This window comes from Tachypleus tridentatus, chromosome 1, assembly GCF_004210375.1.
Source record: "Tachypleus tridentatus isolate NWPU-2018 chromosome 1, ASM421037v1, whole genome shotgun sequence".
Classification (NCBI taxonomy): Eukaryota; Metazoa; Arthropoda; class Merostomata; order Xiphosura; family Limulidae; genus Tachypleus; species Tachypleus tridentatus.
In genome coordinates, this window is record NC_134825.1 from 163,532,200 (window position 1) to 163,554,658 (window position 22,459).

General features: G+C 34.3%; 1 protein-coding gene across 21 annotated transcripts in view; it reads left to right on the forward strand.

Annotated features, from left to right (window-relative positions):
- LOC143229501 (microtubule-associated serine/threonine-protein kinase 2-like) overlaps nucleotides 1-22,459 on the forward strand; it is a 104,208-nt gene that overhangs the window by 51,619 nt on the left and 30,130 nt on the right. For 8 of the 21 annotated variants that reach the window (XM_076462052.1, XM_076462001.1, XM_076462060.1 and 5 more), the window contains one exon: nucleotides 19,842-20,074. The exons of 10 other annotated variants lie outside the window; for them this stretch is intronic. In XM_076462052.1, coding sequence (XP_076318167.1) covers nucleotides 19,928-20,074 — 147 coding nt within the window. In that variant the 5' untranslated portion in view covers nucleotides 19,842-19,927. Of the gene's footprint in view, nucleotides 1-2,145; nucleotides 2,349-2,380; nucleotides 2,524-2,578; nucleotides 5,239-19,841; nucleotides 20,075-22,459 lie in introns of those variants that run through there. 3 more of the 21 variants (XM_076462009.1, XM_076462071.1, XM_076462046.1) reach the window with 3 other exon arrangements.

Genomic DNA, 22,459 nt, shown 5'->3' on the forward strand with positions numbered 1-22,459 from the left:
ATACGCAGGAAGCACATGCCATGAGAGGAAATCAGTGACGTATGTATTGAGGTCAAAGCCTATGGCGGAAATGGACATAGCATTGTTGTTTTTTACAATGTCATAAACTCCTGAGAATTGCACATAGGATTCGCATTCTAAACACGTTATTCTAGTTGCTTCAGCGAAATAGTCTCTATACAGATTGAATAGTTTTTGGGTGCCATACATCACAAATGTAATTAACCTGCAAGAGCAGACTGTGAAAGAAACATCTGTAAATGTTTATATTCAGTCGCATGGGTGTTGTGTTGAGTACATTTTAGTTTCTATACTCGCACGTTTGTATATTTCTAACTCTGTCAGGTTTAAGTATAAACATAGAGGAATAAATACATAACGAACTCATTTTGTATTTGAATTAATATATACGATCATTAATGAACATTCGTCAGTTTCTGGTGAACATGGGCTTTTATTTACTACGATCAGAGATATTTTGAAGGTCGTGGGTTCGAATCACCGTCACACCAAACATGCTCGTGTGGACGTTATAATGTGACAGTCAATCCCACTATTCGTTGGTAAAAGAGTAGCCCAAGTATTGGCGGTGGGTAGATGTCTAGTTGCCTTCCCTCTAGTCTTACACTGCTAAATTAGGGAGGGCTAGCACAGATAACCATGAGTAGCTTTGCGCGAAATTCAAAAATGAACAAACAGATATTTTATCAATGTTCATATTTCTGTCATAAAGTCTTGTTGTTTGTTCACGATTGTTTCAAATTACTATAAAGCCGTTTTCATGAGTCTCAGTTCCGTATCCGAACATGCTCATTCTTTCAGCCATGTGAGCATTATAATGTGAGGGTCAATCCTGTTCTTCGTTAGTAAACAGGAGCGCAAGAGTTGGTGGTTGATGACACTGATTAGCTGTCTCCCCTCTTGTCTATTGCTTGAAAATTAAGGGCAGCTAACGTAGAACACCCAACTAATAAATAAAAAATAACTATATATATATGAAACTGAATATATCGGTCCTTAGATATTAATTATTCTTTGTTGTTTTTTTTAATTTCGCGCAAAGCTACTCAAGGGCCATCTGCGCTTGCCGTCCCTAATTTAATAGTGTAAGACTAGAGGGAAGGCAGCTAGTCATCACCACCCACCGCCAATTCTTGGGCTACTCTTTTACCAACGAATGGCGAAAGGGCGAGCATATTTGGCGCCACCGGGATTCAAACCCGCGACCCTCGGATTACGAGTTGAACGCCTTAACCCACCTGACAAATTATTCTTTAAAGTACTTGTTTTCACTGTTCGGTCTGTTATCGTGACGTTTTACGGATGTGCTGTATGCAGAAGAAGGAATTTTAATAAAAAATCGTACCGTTGAGCCAAATAAAAATGTTACAGGTTTGAGTTTTGTTTATAGCCAGTTACCATCTGATACTTGATTAAAATTAGAAAACCCAACGTGCAAGTTTGCGGACATGCGACAAATAACATTATTGGTTGTTATCTCGTACAACCCTATTGTTTTACGTTTGCCTGTTTTTCACCTTGCGATTCAAGACTTTCGTGTAAACGTCTACACGATCCTGCTAATTATAGTGTAAAACTGTTTCATGTTTCCAGTTTTATCCGTTGTATTAAAGTCGTTGAAAGTAATTGACGCCCATATTGGATTACAAAATGAAGAAAAATAATTAATTAAAACAAACGCCAAAAAATAACATCAGAGAAAAATTAAAAAGTGTTGCCCGAAATAACATAATTATACAGACGAAAACCAAGTGGAAAAAAGTTTTCAAGTTGAAAGTCTGTATCGGAGCAAATATTCACGCATTAAGTAAGGGATACAGATCTTTATAGTTCATGTATATAAACAAACAATCTGTAAACGCAGCCATAACTGTTCAGCTGTATGTCGAAGTTTGAATGTGTACATATTTTAAATTTTTATTAATTCAAAACCTTTTTTTTTGCTTTCAATTTTTGTTTAAAATTAAAAACGCCTTAAATTTCATATTAATTAGACGTAAGCATAATATGGAAGTACATTTTTTGACTTCACGAGATGGAACAACTCTTTTTTTTTTATTTTGTTTTACGAAATAATATATTCGTGCTAAGACATTATATATTGATGATAATGAGGCTATACCTGAACGCAGGAGTGTATGAGAACTGCTCACGAGAGTGTACGAGCTCGCTGAACTTAAGAGCTTACCAACGTAGTCGTTGTACAATTGTCATCTTGCCAAACGGTCTTACACAACATCAGCACGAATGTGAGAGAAAACGTTGAATTAAAAATAAACTCGCTTTTCCCAGTCTCCAAGCTATTCTCAACAAGAGACAAACGTCGGGTAGGTTGATGTTATCATTGTGAATTTCTTATTCCTGTTTTCCTAAAAGAAAATATGTTTTATGAAATGACGACAGAAACTTTAATTAACAGAACAGCCAAAGACAAGTGTCCATATACGCTGTGCAAGAAATGGCTGGTGAGAACTTGTACCATGCCAGTAAGGAGTTATTTATGTAAATATAACTTCCTGGCCCTCTTACAGTGAAATTAACGTAAATTAACATAGCTAATAAATAAGAAATTTTACGTGTTGAAAGTGGATGCCTTCGTTACCATGGTGATATCAGTTATGAATATTTTCACCGTGCACAATTATTTACCAAAGATTCCGTGTTTGTGTGAATTTTATAACGAAAAACTAAACGTTTGTTTGTTTGTTTTAATTTCGCGCAAAGCCAAACCCATAAAAACCCGAAAATATGTATGCATTCCCCATAAACCCAATGAACCTTCGTACCAATTTGGTGAACATCCATATCCAAGGCGTGACATAGTGGTAAAAAATGTAAAATCAGCCATAAAAACTGCAAAACGCCGAATTCAAAACTGAAAATTTGTGTGTATCCCCTCATAAACCTAATGAACTTCCGTACCAATTTTGGTAAAAATTCTTCTATACCCTGCGAAGTAGTTACGTGGGCATACAACAGACAATTCTATTATATTTACATAAAATCAAAAACGAAACGACACATTTTGAAGTCTACGATGTGGAACTAACAATACGTCCTTTGTGTTTATTCAAACGGTAGCCGTCGTACCGTTGAATATATATAAAAAAAAAAAATATTCCAGTTGGCAACTGTCTGATAAAGCCCCAAAAACTCTCATACACAGCAGATACAAGTCTGAAAACTTGTGTGAAAGTAACGTACTTTCGCTTACGGAAGTGTAAACATGCTCTTGAGAAGGACCCAGGCTCGAACCACATCACCCTTTTTGATTAGCATATTCCCATTGTGACCATTTCTTCAAGCTCACATAATGTCACAATTACCAAGTGTTTTCATCTTTCTTTGTCTCAGTCATGGAGAGCAAAATGGCGTTGAATGTTTATATATTTTTTAAAATAAAATTTAAGTTTGAAATCCTTTGGTGATTTTACCGTAAGTCAGCTGTTGTACTATAATTTATATTCAAATTTGATATCGCCGGAAATAAGCATAATTTCTTAGTTAAATATTATATGTTACTTTTCGTTTCTACTAATTTTCACTCTTTCTCGTATTTTATCTTTGTGTCTGACAGTGGTTGCTTTTGTATAGTCTCATCGGTTCAGAATAGTTGCTGAAAGATGTGCCTGTTTTTCTTGGTTTAAAATACTGGATAAACTTTTGGAACAAATACATATATATTTTGGCACACAACTTTAAGTAGGAACTGCATTTTTTTTAATGCGGTAAAGTGTCAAATGATATTCTAGATACTCAAACTATTGGTTGTTATTTTTATTTAGCTGAAGCGCAGTCTGGAATACTGCGAAACCGCTTCTTAATAAAGTGAGCATAAAGTGTGTTACAAGTTCGCTAGCTGCATGCTATGTCATTGTATATACATACATATGTGTGAACATAATAATATCTGATAATGCTGATGGCTGCAGAAGCTGTTACCAGGCTAGCTGACTCTTAGTTTTGTTAATTACATTATTATTATTTTTTAAATACCGTTTCGATTCTGGGAGTAACTATAGTATTTTAAAATAACGCGTGTTTGGTGTACAAAAAAATTAGTTCGTTGATATTTACTACTAAAACTACATCGTACTTTCTGGTCAGTGGATAATTAGCCTCGTGAGGACAAGGCATTGCTCTGGAGAATTAAACAATTAGGGAATGAAATAAGTTGATGAGATACCAACACGTATCATACTGAGAGTCGTTATTCAGAGAGATGAACCTCAAAATATAATTTCTATAGCAGCGAAGAATCCTGTTTTTAAACATGCTCGACCTTCCACTCCTTAGGGGCTTTATAACGTGATGGTAAATCCCATTATTCGTTGGTAAAGGGAAGTTCAAGAGTTGGTGGTGAGCGGTGTTAACCAGCTGTCTTTCCTTTGGTCTGTCAGGGACAGTTGGCGAAGATAACCCATTAGTAGCTCTGCACGAAATTCAAAAGCAACAAGAGGAAACTGAAAGACTGCACATTCTGGTCCCACCGTTTCTTTGAGAGACTGGATGCATTTATATTGTATAACTTAAAATCTCATCTTCGAAAACTCGGAAAATCTTTCTCAGATCCAGAACGATCCAACGATTTAGCTTGTGCTTTTTTGTTGTGTGATAAGAAGTCTCAACGTTCATGTGCCCATGAAATTTAATACGCATTTCTAAGTTAATAACCGAAAACTGCGAAAATGCCGTATCTCCCCGTTATAAAATTACTTCAAAGTTATTCAGGATCCAGATCCGAATTGAATCCGGATTCAAATATCAGTAGGACTGTCCCATACTGACTTCCCCGTCTTTTATTGAATGTTCGTGTATGTCGGTGTGAGATGTTTCGAGATCGCATGCGGTAACACACGAACCTGATTGCAGTAACCTCATAGTGGGAAAATAATGAACTATGTTTATATATAACAGCAACAGTTTCGCACAGACTATATATACTGGACTTGCGGTTTCGGTCAGACATATCTCAATAATTATTTTTGTTATATAGTTTTATATGCAAACATTCTACAGAAAATATTGGGTCTCTACACTTCCCTTATGTGCCTGACATTTATGCGTCCGTATTCGACTTACAAATCTATGTTGTCGGTGTTTCTCGAAGTGATGTAGTAACTGTGGATTTAACAGTCAATGGAGACGCTTACAAAAATGTTAGTATACGCAAAACATAAGAGACATCGTGTTTGACTTGTACGAATCCCGAGAGAGGTAGCTTATTCATATTTATCAACTATATTAGTTTTTGCTGTTTCGTACGATTCAATTTAAAAAAAAAAAGTGGAACGTTGGCGATGTAAGCAAATGTGTTTAAACAAATGTAGCACGGTCTGTACAGAATATATACAGATATTTTATATTCAGCTATTTTTAGTTAAATAATAGGACATGATTTTTTCCACTTTTATTTTTCAGTGTGGCATTTACTTGTGAGGTGTACCTAAAGCTGTACATAATATCGTAATTTTTATATGTTCATTTTAAAACATATTTTGCGTAAGTTATGAAAATTTTGATGTCTTTTTATTTTAAATTTTCACTTTATATCATTAAAGGGTTCGGATCCCATGTCACACCAAACATTCTCGCCCTTTCGGCCGTGGGGGAGTTATAAAGTGATGGTCAATCCCACTATTCGTTGGTAAAAGAGTAGCTCAAGATTTGGGGGGAGGTGGGTGGTGATAACTAGTTGCCTTCCCTCTAGTCTTACACTGCTAAATTATGGACGACTAGTGCAGAGAACACTCGAGTAGCTTTGCGCGAAATTAAAAAATAAATAATAATATCATTAAATATTTTAACCACGTGGAGGTGAAAATATGTTGTATATTTAGAGACAAACCAGGTTTCGATACCTATGGTAGGCAGAGCGTAGATAGCCCATTGTGCAGCTTTGTGCTTAATTCTAAACAAAGAAACAAAATTTATAGACTAAGTGTGTTATTCACCTTAGCGTTATGATTATATTTGTGTTATTTTAGGGCTTTATGTTCATGGCCTCGTGATTTGGACGTTTGACTCGCAAACTAATGATTATAGGATTGAAACTCGTCACCGAAGATGTTCATCCTATCAGTCATGTGAATCTTATAAGTTGGCAGAAAATCATATTTTTCGTTGCTAAAGTGTAGCCAAAGAGTTGGCGATGGGTAACGATATTTAGCTGCTTTCCCTATAGTCTATTACTTCAAAAGTAAGGCCTGCTTGCGCAGGTATCCCTCATGCGCGATATTATCACACCATACATTAGACACGAGTCATGTGCCCCTCGGTGTGGATTCCTGTACGTGGTGAGGGGACCTCCCAGGAAGGTTCACTTTACCTCCTCTGGGATCTAAACATCCACCCACGTGTTTGCCTTGCGTGTTGACCGTGAAGGGGAGGAGAGGATCCTGGTGGTTGAGGGGTCCAACCATAAATCACCACTTTGGCCTTGAATTCATGTATACGGGACGGCCTTGGGGTTGCCCCACTAGGATCAATCGGCTGGTTCACTTGGGCTAGGGTCAACCAAGTACCAGTGTTGGATGTTCTCAGCAGGTTTTGTGGACATTGTTTCTGATGCTGGTGTTTGGGTGTAGTGCTCACTGAAACCCTGGCGTTCCTGGTGTGTCCTTGTTTGGTATTTTAGTGCGTCCTTTCGTTGGGCTCCATGGTAAGCGGTGTTAGTGAGCACCGAAAAAAATTTTTTATTGTGAATCCTCCAAATAAAAACGTAAATAAAATAGTGAAAAAATAGTCCATAGGTAAACGACCACGTCTTGAAGATTCTGAACAGCAATCTTCAACATCTGTAACACCTGTACCTCATTTTCTTATACTACATTTTCTTTCAGACAAACCATTAGGGCAAATGTCTCCCCATTTCATTCATAATGGATTAGGGAAGTGGTTCTCAACCAGGGGTGCGAGAAAGTGTTCCAGGGGGTGCGAGATAATATATTTTTTTTTGTAGGTCATGTAGGGTTTGTTGTAATATTTTTTCTTTTCCAAATTTTTCGTTTTTGTTTACATATTATTAAAAACTAATTATAAAAATTTGTTTTGGCCTCCTTCATCTTTATTCTTAAATAAATAAGTGAGGAGTGCGAGAACATATTAAACTTTTTTAGGGGTGCGGGGCATAAAAAAGGTTTGGAACTACTGGACTAGAGGGACTTTCTGGCTCTCCAAAGCCAATTAAAAGCTTCACTCTGGTGACATGTTGATGGAAACATCCACCTCTAAACACAGTGAACTCCTCTTACATTTAAAAGTGATTGGGGATATACCTATTAAGGTTATGCTCCATGCTACCTTGAAATTTTCATGAGGAGTTATTGTTGACAGAGATTTTGAAGAACATCTTTAAGTTGAAGATTCTTTCTGGTTTCTCCACCCAAGGAGTTTCTGCAGTGAGGCGTATCTCCACTCACAAAGATGGGATTATGATGCCGACAAGTGTCTTCATTTTAACATTTACATCACCACGTCCACCTAGCACCATCAAGGCAGGTTATCTTAATTGCAAAGTACAGCCATATATTCCAAACTTTCTCAGACGTTTCATTGTCAGTGGTTCGGTCACTGGAAGACATCATGTTGTGGTTCCTTGACATGTGCTCATTGCGGTGGCAAGGACCACGATGTCCATGAGTGTGAAATGGACCCTCATTGCTTTAATTGCAATGGCTCTCACCTATCATACTTCTGTTCTTGCCTTGAGTAGTTGGAAGAAAGAGAGGTGTAACGTTTGAAAATGATTCAAAACATTACTCACCCTGAGGCTCGAAAGTTGCTGTCCACCACTTCATCTCAGACGTGCTGCTGCTTGTTCCACAGCTACTGTGGGAGTGCAGACGGATCTCTCTGTGCCTCCGAAAGAATTGTTCTCAATCCAAATGAAAAGTTTTTTGATCTCCATGGTTAAAAAAGTTGATGAATCAACTTCAACATCCATCTCTGTCCCTAACATACATTCCAGCAAACCTCAAGATCCACTTCCTTCAGTTCTGGGAAGAGGCATTTTCTCAGGTGCATCTTCTTCTCTCATCCCAAGATGCAAAACGATCAATCGTTCACGTCCTAAGTCACTGGAATCCTCTTCAACAACAAAGACCTGCCCAATCGACTCAGGGCATAATCCATGGAGGTCGATAGATCTCCCTCGAATAAAGAAAATAAAGAAAAAAAGACGTGGTCGTAAACAGAAGGGTTCTCCACCCAATTCACCTACACATAAATACAAATGGCCACCTTGATATAATTGAACTGTCGAGATTTATGTTCCAATCTGGATGACATCAAAGCGCTGATTGTTTTCTACCATCCTGTATGTCTTTTCCCTAAAGGAAACATTTCTGAAACCTTCCGATACAATCACCTTTCAGCAATTTTTCTTTGTACAGAAATGACAGGCTGTGTGATGGATGATTGCATGGAGGGATGGCACTGTTGGTTGATCAGCATGTGCCCACGCTGTCTTTGCCCTTGACACACCCTTGGAGGCCGTAGTCATCCGTGTTTCCTTGGGTTGTACCATTATTGTTTATTCTCTCTACCTGTTGTCTGGAGCTACCTGTGATCATTCAGACCTTGACACTCTTATTGAACAGTTATCGTCTCCATTTTTAATCCTTTGGGACTTTAATGGACATAATATCTCTGGGGAAGTACTGATATTGAAGGGAGGGGTCACTCCGTAGAGCGTATGCTCTCTGATCACAATCTTTCTCTTTTCAATACTGGTTCTTATACTTATTTTCATGCACATAGTCAGTAAAAGAGTATCTCAAGAGTTGACTCTTAGTTATGACTACTTGCTTGCCCTCTTGTCTTACACTGCTAAATTAGGGATGACTAGTGCAGATAGCTCTCGTGTAGCTTTGTGCAAAATTCAAAACAATCTCTTTCCACGTAACTTTAAGCAGTTATTCTTAATGATAAGAATGAAAGTATTTTACATGAATAGGGAGTAAGATGTCACTTTTCATATTATGACTTTTATGATGCGATTCATTTATGACATAACAGAGTTTATGAAATAAAGCTGTATTATTGAATCACATATCACATGTGCAGTACAAACGCGCTTTATTTTCAGAATGAGTTCTAACGTATCTTCTTAGTAGCAATCATCAAGGTTTGTAATATAAATAGCCCAAGCAACCGTAGATAGTCAGAATATGTACAGCTGCATGTTGCTATGCTAAACTGCAGGATTCTTGTTATGTATATTGGCTTCATTGAAAACAGGTTTGTTACGACATGTATAAACTATGAAAGCTTTATTCCATGTCAGTATTTAGAAAATTTACAATCCTTTTTGAACATTGCTATGTTGAATTACTGGAGTCTGAGGTATGTTGATTTCAATGAAGACAGATTTTTACGGCTTGTAAGTATTTCGAAACTCTGACTTGTGGCATCATAAGTGTGTATTTTGTAACTTTGTGAGAGTATCAGAACTATTTGTTATTATTATCACTTATTAAGGTTTGATTGTTCAGTTACTACATTCTCCTGACTTTACAAAGAGTGCTCCCTGCTAGTACAGTGGTATGTCTACGGATTTACAACGCTAAAATCAGGGGTTTGATTCCTCTCGGCAAGCTCAGCAGATAGCCTGATGTGGCTTTGCTATAAGAAAATACACACTTTACAAAGAGTGGCAGTTCCTGGAACGTCTATGATTGGCTAAGAGGTTTGGGTCTTTTAATTTTCTCGATAAAACATACCATACATAAACTGTATACCGAAGCCATATAAGATCAACCATGTTACCTCTTAGTTACTGTTATGTATTTATTGCATTTCTTTGTAATTCAGAACTGATACAAAGTTTACAAATTCACAAATTAACAAGTGATTATAAAATATTGTATATATTTTTTTTCCATTTCAGGCTTTTTGAGTTTTTGTGAGTAAAGTGATTTAGGTTGCCATTTATCTGATATCAAAGTAATGGATTCTAAATTTAATGTCTACAGGCTATTTGGTGACAGAGTGGTACAGTTATTTGATGTCAGAATATGTGAACCCAGTGGTTGTTGAAACAAGATTGTATTGTTGTTAAGCCCAAAGCCTTACAATGAGTTACCTGCATAGTGCCCTCCACAGGTGTCAAAACTAGCTTTTTTAGTGTTGTAAGCCTTCAGAGTTACTGTTGAACAATCAAGGATTGTCAAAATAAAATTTGTTTATTGTGAAGCACAGAGTCACACAATGGGTTCTGTGTGCTGTTACCCCCCTTGATTATCTGTGCCACCTGATTATTATGCCACCTTGATTATCATAACCTGATTTTTTATCTCATAAGCTTGCAGACTTACATCTGAGTCATTGGGGTTGTCAAAACAAGATCTGTTTATTTTGAAGTACAACGTTTCTCAATGAGTTAATTGGGCTATACTTAGTAAGGGTATTGAACTCTGGTTTTTAGCATTATAAGCAGAAGTGTAGTAGGATGAGATGTGTTGGCATGGCATTTCTGTACTTTTTTTTTAACCAGAATGAATCCCAGCTCACATTATTAAATGTGTTCTGGTACACCAGTGAGTCATGGAGGGATGTCAAAATAGGTAGATCCAGAGGTCAGAACATTTATCATCATGATTAAGTAGATCCAGAGGTCAGAACATGTATCATCAAGATTAATTAGATTCAGAGGTCAGAACATGTATCATCATGATTAAGTAGATCCAGAGGTCAGAACGTGTATCATCAAGATTAAGTAGATCTAGAGATCAGAACATTTATCATCAAGATTAATTAGATTCAGAGGTCAGAACATGCATCTTTAATATTAATTAGATCCAGAGGTTAGAACATGTATTATCAAGATTATTTAGATTCAGAGGTCAGAACATGCATCTTTAATATTAATTAGATCCAGAGGTTAGAACATGTATTATCAAGATTATTTAGATTCAGAGGTCAGAACATGCATCTTTAATATTAATTAGATTCAGAACATGTATTATCAAGATTAAGTAGATCCAGAGATCAGAACATGTATCATCAAGATTAATTAGATTCAGAGGTCAGAATGTGTATCATCAAGATTAACCAGATCCAGAGGTCAGAATATGTATCATCATGATTAAGCAGATCCAAAGGTCAGAACATGTATCATCAAGATTAATTAGATCCAGAGGTCAGAACATGTATCATCAAGATTAATTAGATCCAGAGGTAAGAATATGTATCATCATGATTAAGCAGATCCAAAGGTCAGAACATGTATCATCAAGATTAATTAGATCCAGAGGTCAGAACATGTATCCTCAAGATTGAGCAGATCCAGAGGTCAGAACATGTATCATCAAGATTAAGCAGATCCAGAGGTCAGAACATGTATCATCAAGATTAAGCAGATCCAGAGGTCAGAACATGTATCATCATGATTGATTAAATTCAGAGGTCAGAACATGTGCCATTAAGATTAATTAGATCCAGGGTCAGAACATGTATTATCAAGATTAATTAGATCCAGAGGTAAGAATATGTATCATCATGATTAAATAGTAGTTCCTAGAGCTCTAAATCAGAAAACTCTTCAGGCTTTGCATAAAGCAAGGACTGGATGGTACCAAAAAGTGTTTGAATTATTTACGGAGTTGTTGTTGTTTTGTTTTTTTGGATAGCAATGGTTTCCTCTATGGATAAAATTGCCATGGACATTCCCTATTCTTTGCCCAAAATTGATGTGCACTGGTCATTAGCCCATTGCTAAACATGCTCACCATTTCAGCTCAGGGGCAGTATAATGTGATGATTAATGAACTATTCATTAGCATGGAGAACACTAGGAGTTGGCAGTAGATGGTGTTAGCTAGTTACCTTCCCTGTATTCTTACAGTTAAATGTTGTGGTGGCTAATGGTTATTGCTCTGAAGTAGTTTTATGTGAAATCCAACAAAAACAAAGCAACCATTCATAAGTTAAAACTACTGGTGGTTTTCTGAGTTAGAGGTATTATATCTTGGCACATCTGAAGAGTTTCATGTGAATCATAGATCTTCAATGTCTAGTTGTTAGCAAAGTTGTTTTGATTGTTGGACAGACAATATACATTCTCAAGCATGTGCCTGATAAGCCTGTTAACCCTGACTGAATTGATTTGGACAAATTCTTTGCTGGCACACTTTGCAATTAATAAACAGTAAGCCAGTTGTTCTCCAAATCTCGGGATGTTCATAAAAGAAGTACAACTTTCTGTAGACCTGACATGTGTGTCACTCTGAACGGTGCAAATATATATTGCAGTATTCATAAGAATAAGTTGATTGAATGCATTCTACACAAGATGATTTTCATGATTGTGTGCATCAGCAAATAGGCAAATCAGTTGTACTTCTAAAAACATGTTATAACAATAGGTTAAAGATCAAAAACTCAAACTTAGTGACTGTTTGGCTGTAATTGTTACAAAACTGGTTCTTATGCAATCTGTTGATGACTCAGTGAAGTGAATTAAATCGATTACATTGTAAAATTAACTTTTTTTCATGATAGGTTCTGGATACGTGTCTCCAGAGATCATGGGAATTTTGGGACTTCTGGATTTTTTTAACAATTTCACTGTTTTTTTTCTTGCCATAATCAGTTTTTTATGTACAAAGCATGGAGTTTCATATTTATGAATTGCAAGTGAAAAAGGTCATGACTTGACACTCTTACAGAATGTTTAGATAATAATGGCTTTAATTTTATATTACTTTTCTTTTTTATGGTCCATTTGTAATTTTGTCACAAAATACATTTGATTAGTAAATCTTCTTTGGCAATATTTCTGCTTTATTTGATGTGCTCTAAACCACTGACATTGTTTGTTTTTGGCAACTTGAACAGTATTAATATGTGTTGCTCTTTGCTAGTTGAACTTCTGTTTTTTGTCAGCCAGCCAGATGCAGAATTCACACTTTTTGCAACCTTCAAGCTGCCAGATAATTTTTTGAAAATATGCCATTACTTCCTGTATGTATCACTGTATTTCCTCTCTTAACTCAACATTATCAAAAATTCTGAGTAGTGATGTGTTTCTCACTACTGTCAGATATGTTTTTCACAGTGCCCATGTGGTCACTTCAGCCAATTCAACAAGTTGAAAAATGTCTTATTAATTCATGAATTTGTCTTTTTGAGCTGTGGGTGTATATTTTGATTTGGTTGGGTATGTTGACTTAATTTATACAGTGGTTTTGTTCAATCACAGCTGTTTGTTTTCTGTCAAAACCAGTTGCCCTTGTTGTTTCTTTATATTTTCATGATTTGTTTTCTCCTCTTTCACTGTTGTCCTATTCATGTTTGGGCTACTATATTCAGAGTCTGTATTAGCTCCCTCTGCAGTCTTATCCAAGATTGTTAGAGTTAGGAACAGTTCCAGGAATTGATCTGTATGGTTCAGTCTTTACCCTGCTTTTGTGATTTGACATGTTTGTCATCCATTGAGTCAGTTTCCAGGTGCATCATTGCTCTCCTCTAATCTTATCTGTATAACATTTCTCACTATTATTACTCTCACTGTCTCAGATGTGTTACTCTGCTCTTCTTTGAATTCTATGATGTTCCAACGCAGGGCAGTATTTAGGTACATTGGTTGAGGAGCTCATCCCACCTTTTTTAACATAACTAGAACCACCTGAGTCACTTTTTTTTTTTTCAGACAAGTGGTCCAAAAGTGCAGCTTGAACCACATGGAATTAAAATAACATTTTATTTCTCAAAGGGTTTTTATTTAAGTGTTTGGCTGTTTCTTTCAGCTGTACCAATATGTACATAGCACAACATACATATGTATTTATCCTGTGCTTAATACAAACTAGGTTTGGAGTCAGTAAAAATTACAATACAAGACATAAGTATGTGCAGATGCCACATACAGTTTAGTTACATAAACAAAAAAGGAGTTTTTGACTGTTGGAAGAATAAGGCTCTTTACAAGTTTATACCTTAACTTTAGTTTGTAGAAGCTAAACACCACATTATTGATGAACCTCTGGAATACTAGTTACTCCAAGACTCAAAGATGGATGAACAGGTTGATTCTAATGATAAAAGTACTGTTTCATATAATAATATTTTAACTAATAAAGAGGAATACACTGGCATCACGTATCTGAATGTTTGAGGGCAGTCAGATGGGGAAATTGTCAGTGGAGAAGCAGTTAATCCAAGATGCTAACAGTGGCTTTCTAATCACTGTGACTGGGGGTTAACTACTTCACCAGCATTTATACTGGTCAATTGGTTTAAAAAAAACAAAATCAGTGATTGGAAGGAAGTGATGTTCCTATCTGAGCTGTTTCATAATCAAAATGATAGGCACTTGATTATTTTACAAGTAACAACTATTTGGTATAAATATCAAGACCTGGGAGGGGACTGAAATCCTTACTTTCCAAGCTGTTGAGCAACATTTGGTATCAAGATGTTGGTATGATGTTTTGTGGTAATAGCTTGTTGTAATAACTAATATGGTTTAGTTTCAGCAGAATATTTGTAGATAGTGAGAAAGGTGCTAGACATTGCTTGGATAGATGAGAGAGTAGTATTGATATATATTTATTAACTTAAAAATTATGCTTGAAAGGTACAAAACAAATGCACATACATGTACATACTAATTATTGTTCAGAAAGTTCAGGTCTTTGTGGCATCATTTATTTCATGATTACTGGAACATTAGCAAAGAGGTTAATATACTTTCTATTGAAAATGTACAAACAATATTAAAACCCATAATAATTATAGGCTTCTTAAACAGAAACATTAAACAATAACTTGTATACATGTAATTTTTATTTTGCTATATGCTAAATTAATATTATTGTTATCAACAGGAGTCATAGAGCATAATATCAATTTTATGTACTTTAGATTGTATTAGCCTTATATAAATGTCTAATCTTTGAATGAAAATTTTTAATACAGTAGTTGGTTTACAGCTAAGCTATCACATCTCAAGATGATTTGTGGAATTATAACAGTAAATATAGTTCAAATTCGACAATATTTTAATAGTTAAATCTTCTGTGGATTTGTAGAAACTAAGAATGAAACATTTTTCTGTATTTTTCATAAACAATGTACTGATTGTTTCCAGAGGTTGAACTTGATTTAAAAACTGTTTATTTTTGTGAACTTTCCTTTTTTTTGTCTATAAAAAAACATGTCAAAATATAATTGTAATGTATATTTATTTTAAATATCTGTTATGCATCTCTGTGGAATGAAATATTATCTTTATAATAGGCACACAGAAAATTACATTGTTAAATGAAAAAAGAAAATAGGTCATAAAAACTGGTGTACCAATGAAATCTTTCTTTTATGTATATTATATTTGAGTAGATAGAGCTTATATTAAATTTGACTATTTCTTACCAAAAAATAAATGGGTGAAACATCTAATAAAGTTACTTACTACCTTGCAGACAACACAAATGCTTGCATTTGTCAGATTCCTTCTCAATCTTTCCCATGCAACATTCATCAGTACTGTAAATCACTTTGAAATCTTTGCCAAAAAAAAAAAAAAGATTTGGAGTGTAAAATATTTCTTGAAGATTGTATCTGACTTATACTGTGTCTTTTAAGGTTTTTTTTTAAGTTTGTTGATATGCATGAATACAGTCATTTTTAAGTTTGTTGATACACATGAATACAGTCATTTTTAAGTTTATTGATACACATGAATACAGTCATCTTTGTTTTGTTATATGAATTTATTCTTTTTTTTATTTTATAGTTTTTCTTGTCAGTGTTTGCTTGGCTGCCTCATCAGTAGGTTTTCATAAAACTCTTCTTTGACAGTGACTGCTATAGAGTTAGTTATTTTTGTTTTGTTGAAGTGTGTTATTTTACACTTGTATTTACTTTTGAGATGGTTGGTATCTGATCATTCTGATTTAACTGTTTTTTCTACTGCAAAGAGTCCAAAAGTAGTATGTATGTAATCAGTATTATGTGGTTTACCCAGAGACACAAACATGTATATAGTAATAGAGCACTTCATTTACTTGCGTATGCAAAATGGGATAATCCTGTGATGTGTCCATAGATTCTGTGAAATGTTCTTAATGTAAAAAGGTCGTATATCACAAATGTCATACAGTAAATAAGTAAGATGAAGCATCTTGGTGGCTTTGAAAAGGACGATAAATTAGATGCTTGTTTAGCAGGAGCTTTGTTGTTGATTATTTTTACGTTTATAATTTTTTTCTCTTCAAAAATAAATGTCATATGAGTCCTAACAAAAGTGATGATGGAAAGAGAATACATCTGCTACTTGATGCAGGACATGTGGATGGCTTTTGCCACTGATCTTTCTGTTAATGGATTCTAACTTGTTATAAAGTAAAAGCACTTTAGTTAGTTGCCACAGCTCATGTGCAAATTATTGCAAATCTCTTTGTGGATTGTCCTGGTGTCCTAAGTAGAACAAATATTTAATATTTGTTTTTATTGTTATTTCGGTTTTTCAAATGTATATCTAATTACACAGGCTTGCAGATTTAAACTTCATAACAATTGTTTTGGTTTTAATAATGGACTTTCCATAATTCAGCTACACAGATTTAAAAAATAACATTCATTTGTTTCTGTTGTGTAATTCTTTTATGCTTTACTAAGATAAAATTATTATTATTATGTTTACAACAGTGAACATTATTATGTTTGTTCACAAAAAAATGCAAACAAATTGAAGAAGAAGGAAGAACATTATGTCAAATTAATATATATCCTCATTCATCCTGGTTTGTTTTTTTTGACATTTATGCCTTGTAGTTTCAAAACTGTTTATTGTGGTCTTTCTTTCATGTATTGCATCTGGAGTCTCTCATTTCAATAACTAGCAGTAATCAGCCATTGCACTGATGTTCTGCCTTTCCTGATATCTTTACTCCATTTCCATAATGTCTTGATGAAACCTTTCCCTTTGTTCTCCACTGATGGCACTGAAATTTTCAGAGAAATAGCCAAAATGTGTGACTGTAAGAAATGAACTTTCAAGTGCATATTACACCTTAACTTTTTGAATTTATTGAGCATGTTATTGACAATGTTTTTGTAAGTTGAGTCCTTGTTGTTTCCTAATTCAGTAACATTTTTAAAGATAATCCTCTTCTCTTTATCAACTTTCCTCATTTTCCTATCAGTCTGTTCATTCGAAGACAATTAGAATCTTAGGTCTACCAAAAGTCCCTTTTTTATGTTTTGCTTCTGTTGCCCATATGGGTGCCATCTTTATCTTATACCTTTGCAAACTAGTTCCTCAAATCCAGTTTTAAATGACGGTAATAGAACTTTCTTTGTGTCAACTTAACCTTCAATGTTTTTTATCCTGGTATCAGGCTGAATCTGCATGTTCATTGCTTTTTATCCAGTGCTTATTTCATGGCCTCGTGGTTAAGGTGCTTAACTTGTAATCCTAGGGTCACGGGTTTGAATTCCTGTCACACCAAACATGCTTGCCCTTTCATCTGTGGGGGCATTATAATGTGACAGTCAACCTCACTATTCATTGGTAAAAGAGTAGTCTAAGAGTTGGCAGTGGATATTGATGACTAGCTGCTTTCCCTCTAGCCTTACACAGCAAATTTTGGGACAGCTAGCACAGATAGCCCTTGAGTAGCTTTGCATGAAATTCAAAACAAACAAATAAGCTTATTTCATGCTCTGCTGTCCTATTCACACAGAAAACATGGAAACTTTGTATAAACAGATTGTTGACTCAACAGCATGAAAAGGACTTTTAAGTCTCTACAGAGTAACCAACCATGTTCTTTGTATTTAACCTCATTAAGTAGTTTGAGATTTTTGTACACTTCCTTCAAGTGAACCAAATGAGCAGTAGGAGCAGATGCATATGTGTTACCATTGTAAAGGAGAACTCCTTTTAGATGTTTTTTTGAGGAATCAATGAACAGTCTCTACTTACTTGGTTCACAGACTGCAGCTCCTAACATTGGCATTAATTTAGCAATATTGTTGAACCTTCTTACAAAAAGTATCATATAAACTCTTTCTCATGATTTATGCACTAGTAAACTGATGCCCCTGAAGAAAATAAGTTCTTAGCCCGAAATATCTGAAGGATACTTTGGAAGGCCCAAATTTCTCGGCAAGTCACAAGTTTACCTTCTGTGAAAGCTATGGTTCACCAGATGTTTCATATTGTAAACAATCCATATCATCATTTCTTTTGACCTCAGATTCAGAATCAGATGAAACTGTATCAAGAGTCTCTGGTGTAGTAGGTACATATACATCAGGTCCATGGTGCAGTAGGTACATGTACATCAGGTCCATGGTGCAGTAGGTACAGGTACATCAGGTCAGTGAGCAATAGATCTTATAGCAGACTGAAGATTTGAATATGAAATTTCCTTTTTTTTTCAAGTGTTGTAGTCTTGCATTTTAAATGAACAAATACAACGGTCATCTCCATGGTTTCGAGGCTCATGCCAAATCATTAGAATTCCAAAAGGCTTTTTTTTTTTTTACCTTTAGTCAACTGTCTCAACTCTTCAACATAAATGGTACAAATTTTGTGTGGAGCTGATGATTTGTCTTGGTCCCAAGTGTTATTCCAGAATGTGCATAATATGCTTTTTTTGATGAATTCTCCAAAGTTTTGCCATTGTTTATTTGCAATAGATTTACTACGAATACAACAGAATATATTTGGGTCATTTACACAACCTCTTATTGCCATAGTGATGAATAAATAGTTTTAAAAAGAACACAATAATATCAAAGTTCATACACATACTAGCAATGTGTTCCTTGTGTATTCTAAAATGATAAATAAGATTTATGTCATGACTGGTTTAGAGAAATGTATAGTCAGTGGTTGTCAACAGTTTAAGCATAACAAAACGACCTGATTCCCATGAAAATTATTTATTTATGTAAAAGTAAATATGCCATCTTGTTTAAAAAATCTCTACATAATGAAGAAAAATGGATATCATTTAGTGCACAAGAATTACTGTAGAACATGTAAAAATTTCAAGACAATAAAACTACTACAGACCTGTGCTATCTTTGAAAAATTAAAATATTAGTTCCTTACCTATCATTATAATCCCCTGCTGGTACAGCATTAAGTCTTCACATTTACAATGCTAAAATTAGGGATTTGCCTCCCCTCAGTGGACTCAGCAGATTGCCCAATGGGGCTTTGCAATAAGAAGAACACACACCTATCATTATCTAAGAGATGGACAACTTAATTGATTAATCAATATAATTTATTAGCTAAGATTAGCAATCACCTGAGTTAGTATCACTTAAACTAAGAATTTAATTAAAATTAGTTTTTTTATTATTCCAACAGTTGGTTAAACAGGATTACAATTAAATCAATGTTTAGCTTCTCACTTGAGGGAAGGCAATTGGCTGATGGGAACTGCCCTAATAGCTTTACCATAGATTTAAAATAGAAACATAAACTCTGATTCATTATTTTAGTGTTAAAACTGTACAATTTATCACCATTAATAAATTCATAGTGTAAGAAAAACATAGTTTTAAGAAGTATTTTAACAATTAAGAGAAATTGATTTTTTTTTGCTGTTTCAATACATTTAGCTCTTAAGAAGTGATGTGTGCTATCATTTTGGATTTTGCTATTAAATTTTACTTAGCTATAAAAATCCATTATGGTTAGTTCAATGCAGCTTTAGTTTAAATATCCACAGCATGGTTATTTAAAGCAAAATTTTGCTATTAAACAAAAAATATTCTTTACATTTTTGATACTAAATTAATACTTAGTTAGCCTCTTTCGTAAACACAGTAACTACATAATTGTCTCTTCTTGCCAGAGAGCTTTTTAAATTCTAGTCCTAAGTCATGACTGCAGTGAGAGCATCAAAGAATTCAAGAATTTAATGGATTCTCAAGATTGAATATGGCAAACAGTTATGATCAAGAGGTAAAGAAGGATGCTATGGTATCATCCCCTGGCATCCGTCGAAGTGCAAGTGAAAGTGTATTAAAGCAACATGGTTTGACTCTTGACTTTTCTCAGCATATTTCTTTTGTGATACAATTGAAGGTAAGATAAAGGTTTCTGTTTATGAAAATATTAATATTTTTGCCAATATTTTCATCATGAATCATTTCATACAGTGGAGATTAATCCACAGTAATGGGTTTGTAATGTTCTGAAGTTTATTGTGAGTTTAAATATCACTGAGATGGAATTTTGGGAAGAGAAGAATATGTTCAAGTATGCAAAATGTGTCTGCAGGTATGCATATACCATCAACACTTGTTCTGTGCCAAATAACAAATAATTCAGTGTCTGTGTGTAATATATTATCTAAGTATACATTGAAACACTTGCAAGACTAGCGAATTGTTTAATTTTTTTTATTTTTCCCTGTTCATCAACATTTGGTAGTTACTTTAATAAATATTTCATTTATTTCTATCACTTAGATCTAATATAAAATGAATATGTATCTCAGAACAACTGGTATGGGTGTTAACACTTTTATTGATAGGGAGAGAGCAACATTTCGACCTTAACTTGAAGATGACCTAGGAAGGTCAAAACGTTGTTCTCTCCTTATCAATAAAAGTGTTAATACCCCGACCAGCCATTCTGAAATATATTTTTATTTCAAGTGGGTTTCTTGTCATCAAGAATAAATATATATTTTATAAAAAATGACAACAACAAACATTTTTACATGGATATAGTTATGTGTGTGCATTTGACTTATTCACTTTTAACTGGTTTACATAAGCTGATTATAGTAATTGTTTATGACCTTCCATATTGTGTGTTTACATGTAAGCTACTTGTTAAATGTTTACAAACATGTTTTTGAGATGATCATGCAGTGTTGTTTAATATTGTGGGTGATGATATCAGCTTCCTTACAATAATAATTTAGTAAATTATTAGTAATTTCTAATCAAAGCTTAGTTCAACATATTCGTGTACAGGAGACTTTTTATACATTCTACATTTGTGTGTCTTCTAATTGACACATTACATTCGAATGTTAAGAAACTTGGCAGTGTTGTACTGCACTCTTGAGAGATTTAGTTGCAATAGGTAGCACCCGCAGTAGCAAACACTATACTGGATTTTTTCTGCAAACACCTTTAAACGTACCATCATTTTGAATGTCTACGGCAGCTGTGGATCTGGGTTAGCTTGGCCTCCTAGTGTCACATGATTTAAATCCTCATGAACGTTTTTTCTGGCATAATGCCATAGTAACTCGTAAACTATTTAGGAACTTAAAGATGCAGTAACCTAACAAGGTGGATGTTTTTAAGACACATTTCATAGTTTTGTGTGTCATGTGATATCATAGTGAGGAGATTACACTGAATAAGTCACTCAGTTTCTTGAACTTTCAAAGTGGTTTAGTGCAGGGTTGCCGACATTTGTGTTGTTCCTGTGCAGTGTGTGAACACAAACATACAATGTGAGATATGTAAAAAAAACAGCTATTTCTAAATAAAGGCTTATGTATTAGATACTCTTTCTTTTGTATAGAAGTTTAGGAAGTGTACTTAACAAATTAATTCATAAAATTGCACACAAAGATAGTAATTATCCAAATATAGTATAAATTTAAAAAAAACAAACTTAAGTATATTATTTCAAAGAATATTCAGAGACTTAGTCCCAAATGTGTTTAACTTCCCAGCTGTTTTATTAACCACAATCTTGCAACTGAAAGACTTATCATTTATTTTATTTGCTTCCTCAGTTAAAATCCAAACATTTTTAAGATTAAATGTTTGCAGTTTTTGCTTGAAATGCAACAAATTACTTGTAATGAGTGTTTTTGAAAATGTAACTCATAAAATGCAATAGTATTTTCTGTTTAGACATGTATACTAAATATCATATGTCATTGCATTAATATACTTTACAAGATATCTTAAAAAATACATTAATTATCAAAGCATAACTTAACACTTAAAAATTGATAAAATAATTATTGAAAAAACATTTATTGAAAAGTTAAGTATGTTTTTATCAAAGTATTTGATATGTATTTGTGTATTATTCACTTAGCAATGTTTCTTTAATATTGTTTAGTACACTAAGATCAGACACTAAGGTTGCTTTCTACATGAATTTATTTACATACAGTTCCAAAATTGTGGAATTAACTTAATAACTATACGTTGTTTCCATTTTATGTCACTATCATCATTATTATTTTGTCGCTATCGTCATTGTTATTTTATGTCGCTATCGTCATTATTATTTTATGTTGCTATCCTCATTATTATTTTATGTCGCTATCGTCATTATTATTTTATGTCGCTATCGTCATTATTATTTTATGTCGCTATCGTCATTATTATTTTTGCTGTTTTTATGTGATGAAGAATTAAGGTTTTTATTTAACTTTGGTTGCTTGTAGGAGTAACTTGACATTTCTTCAGGATTTGAAACCTTTTACAA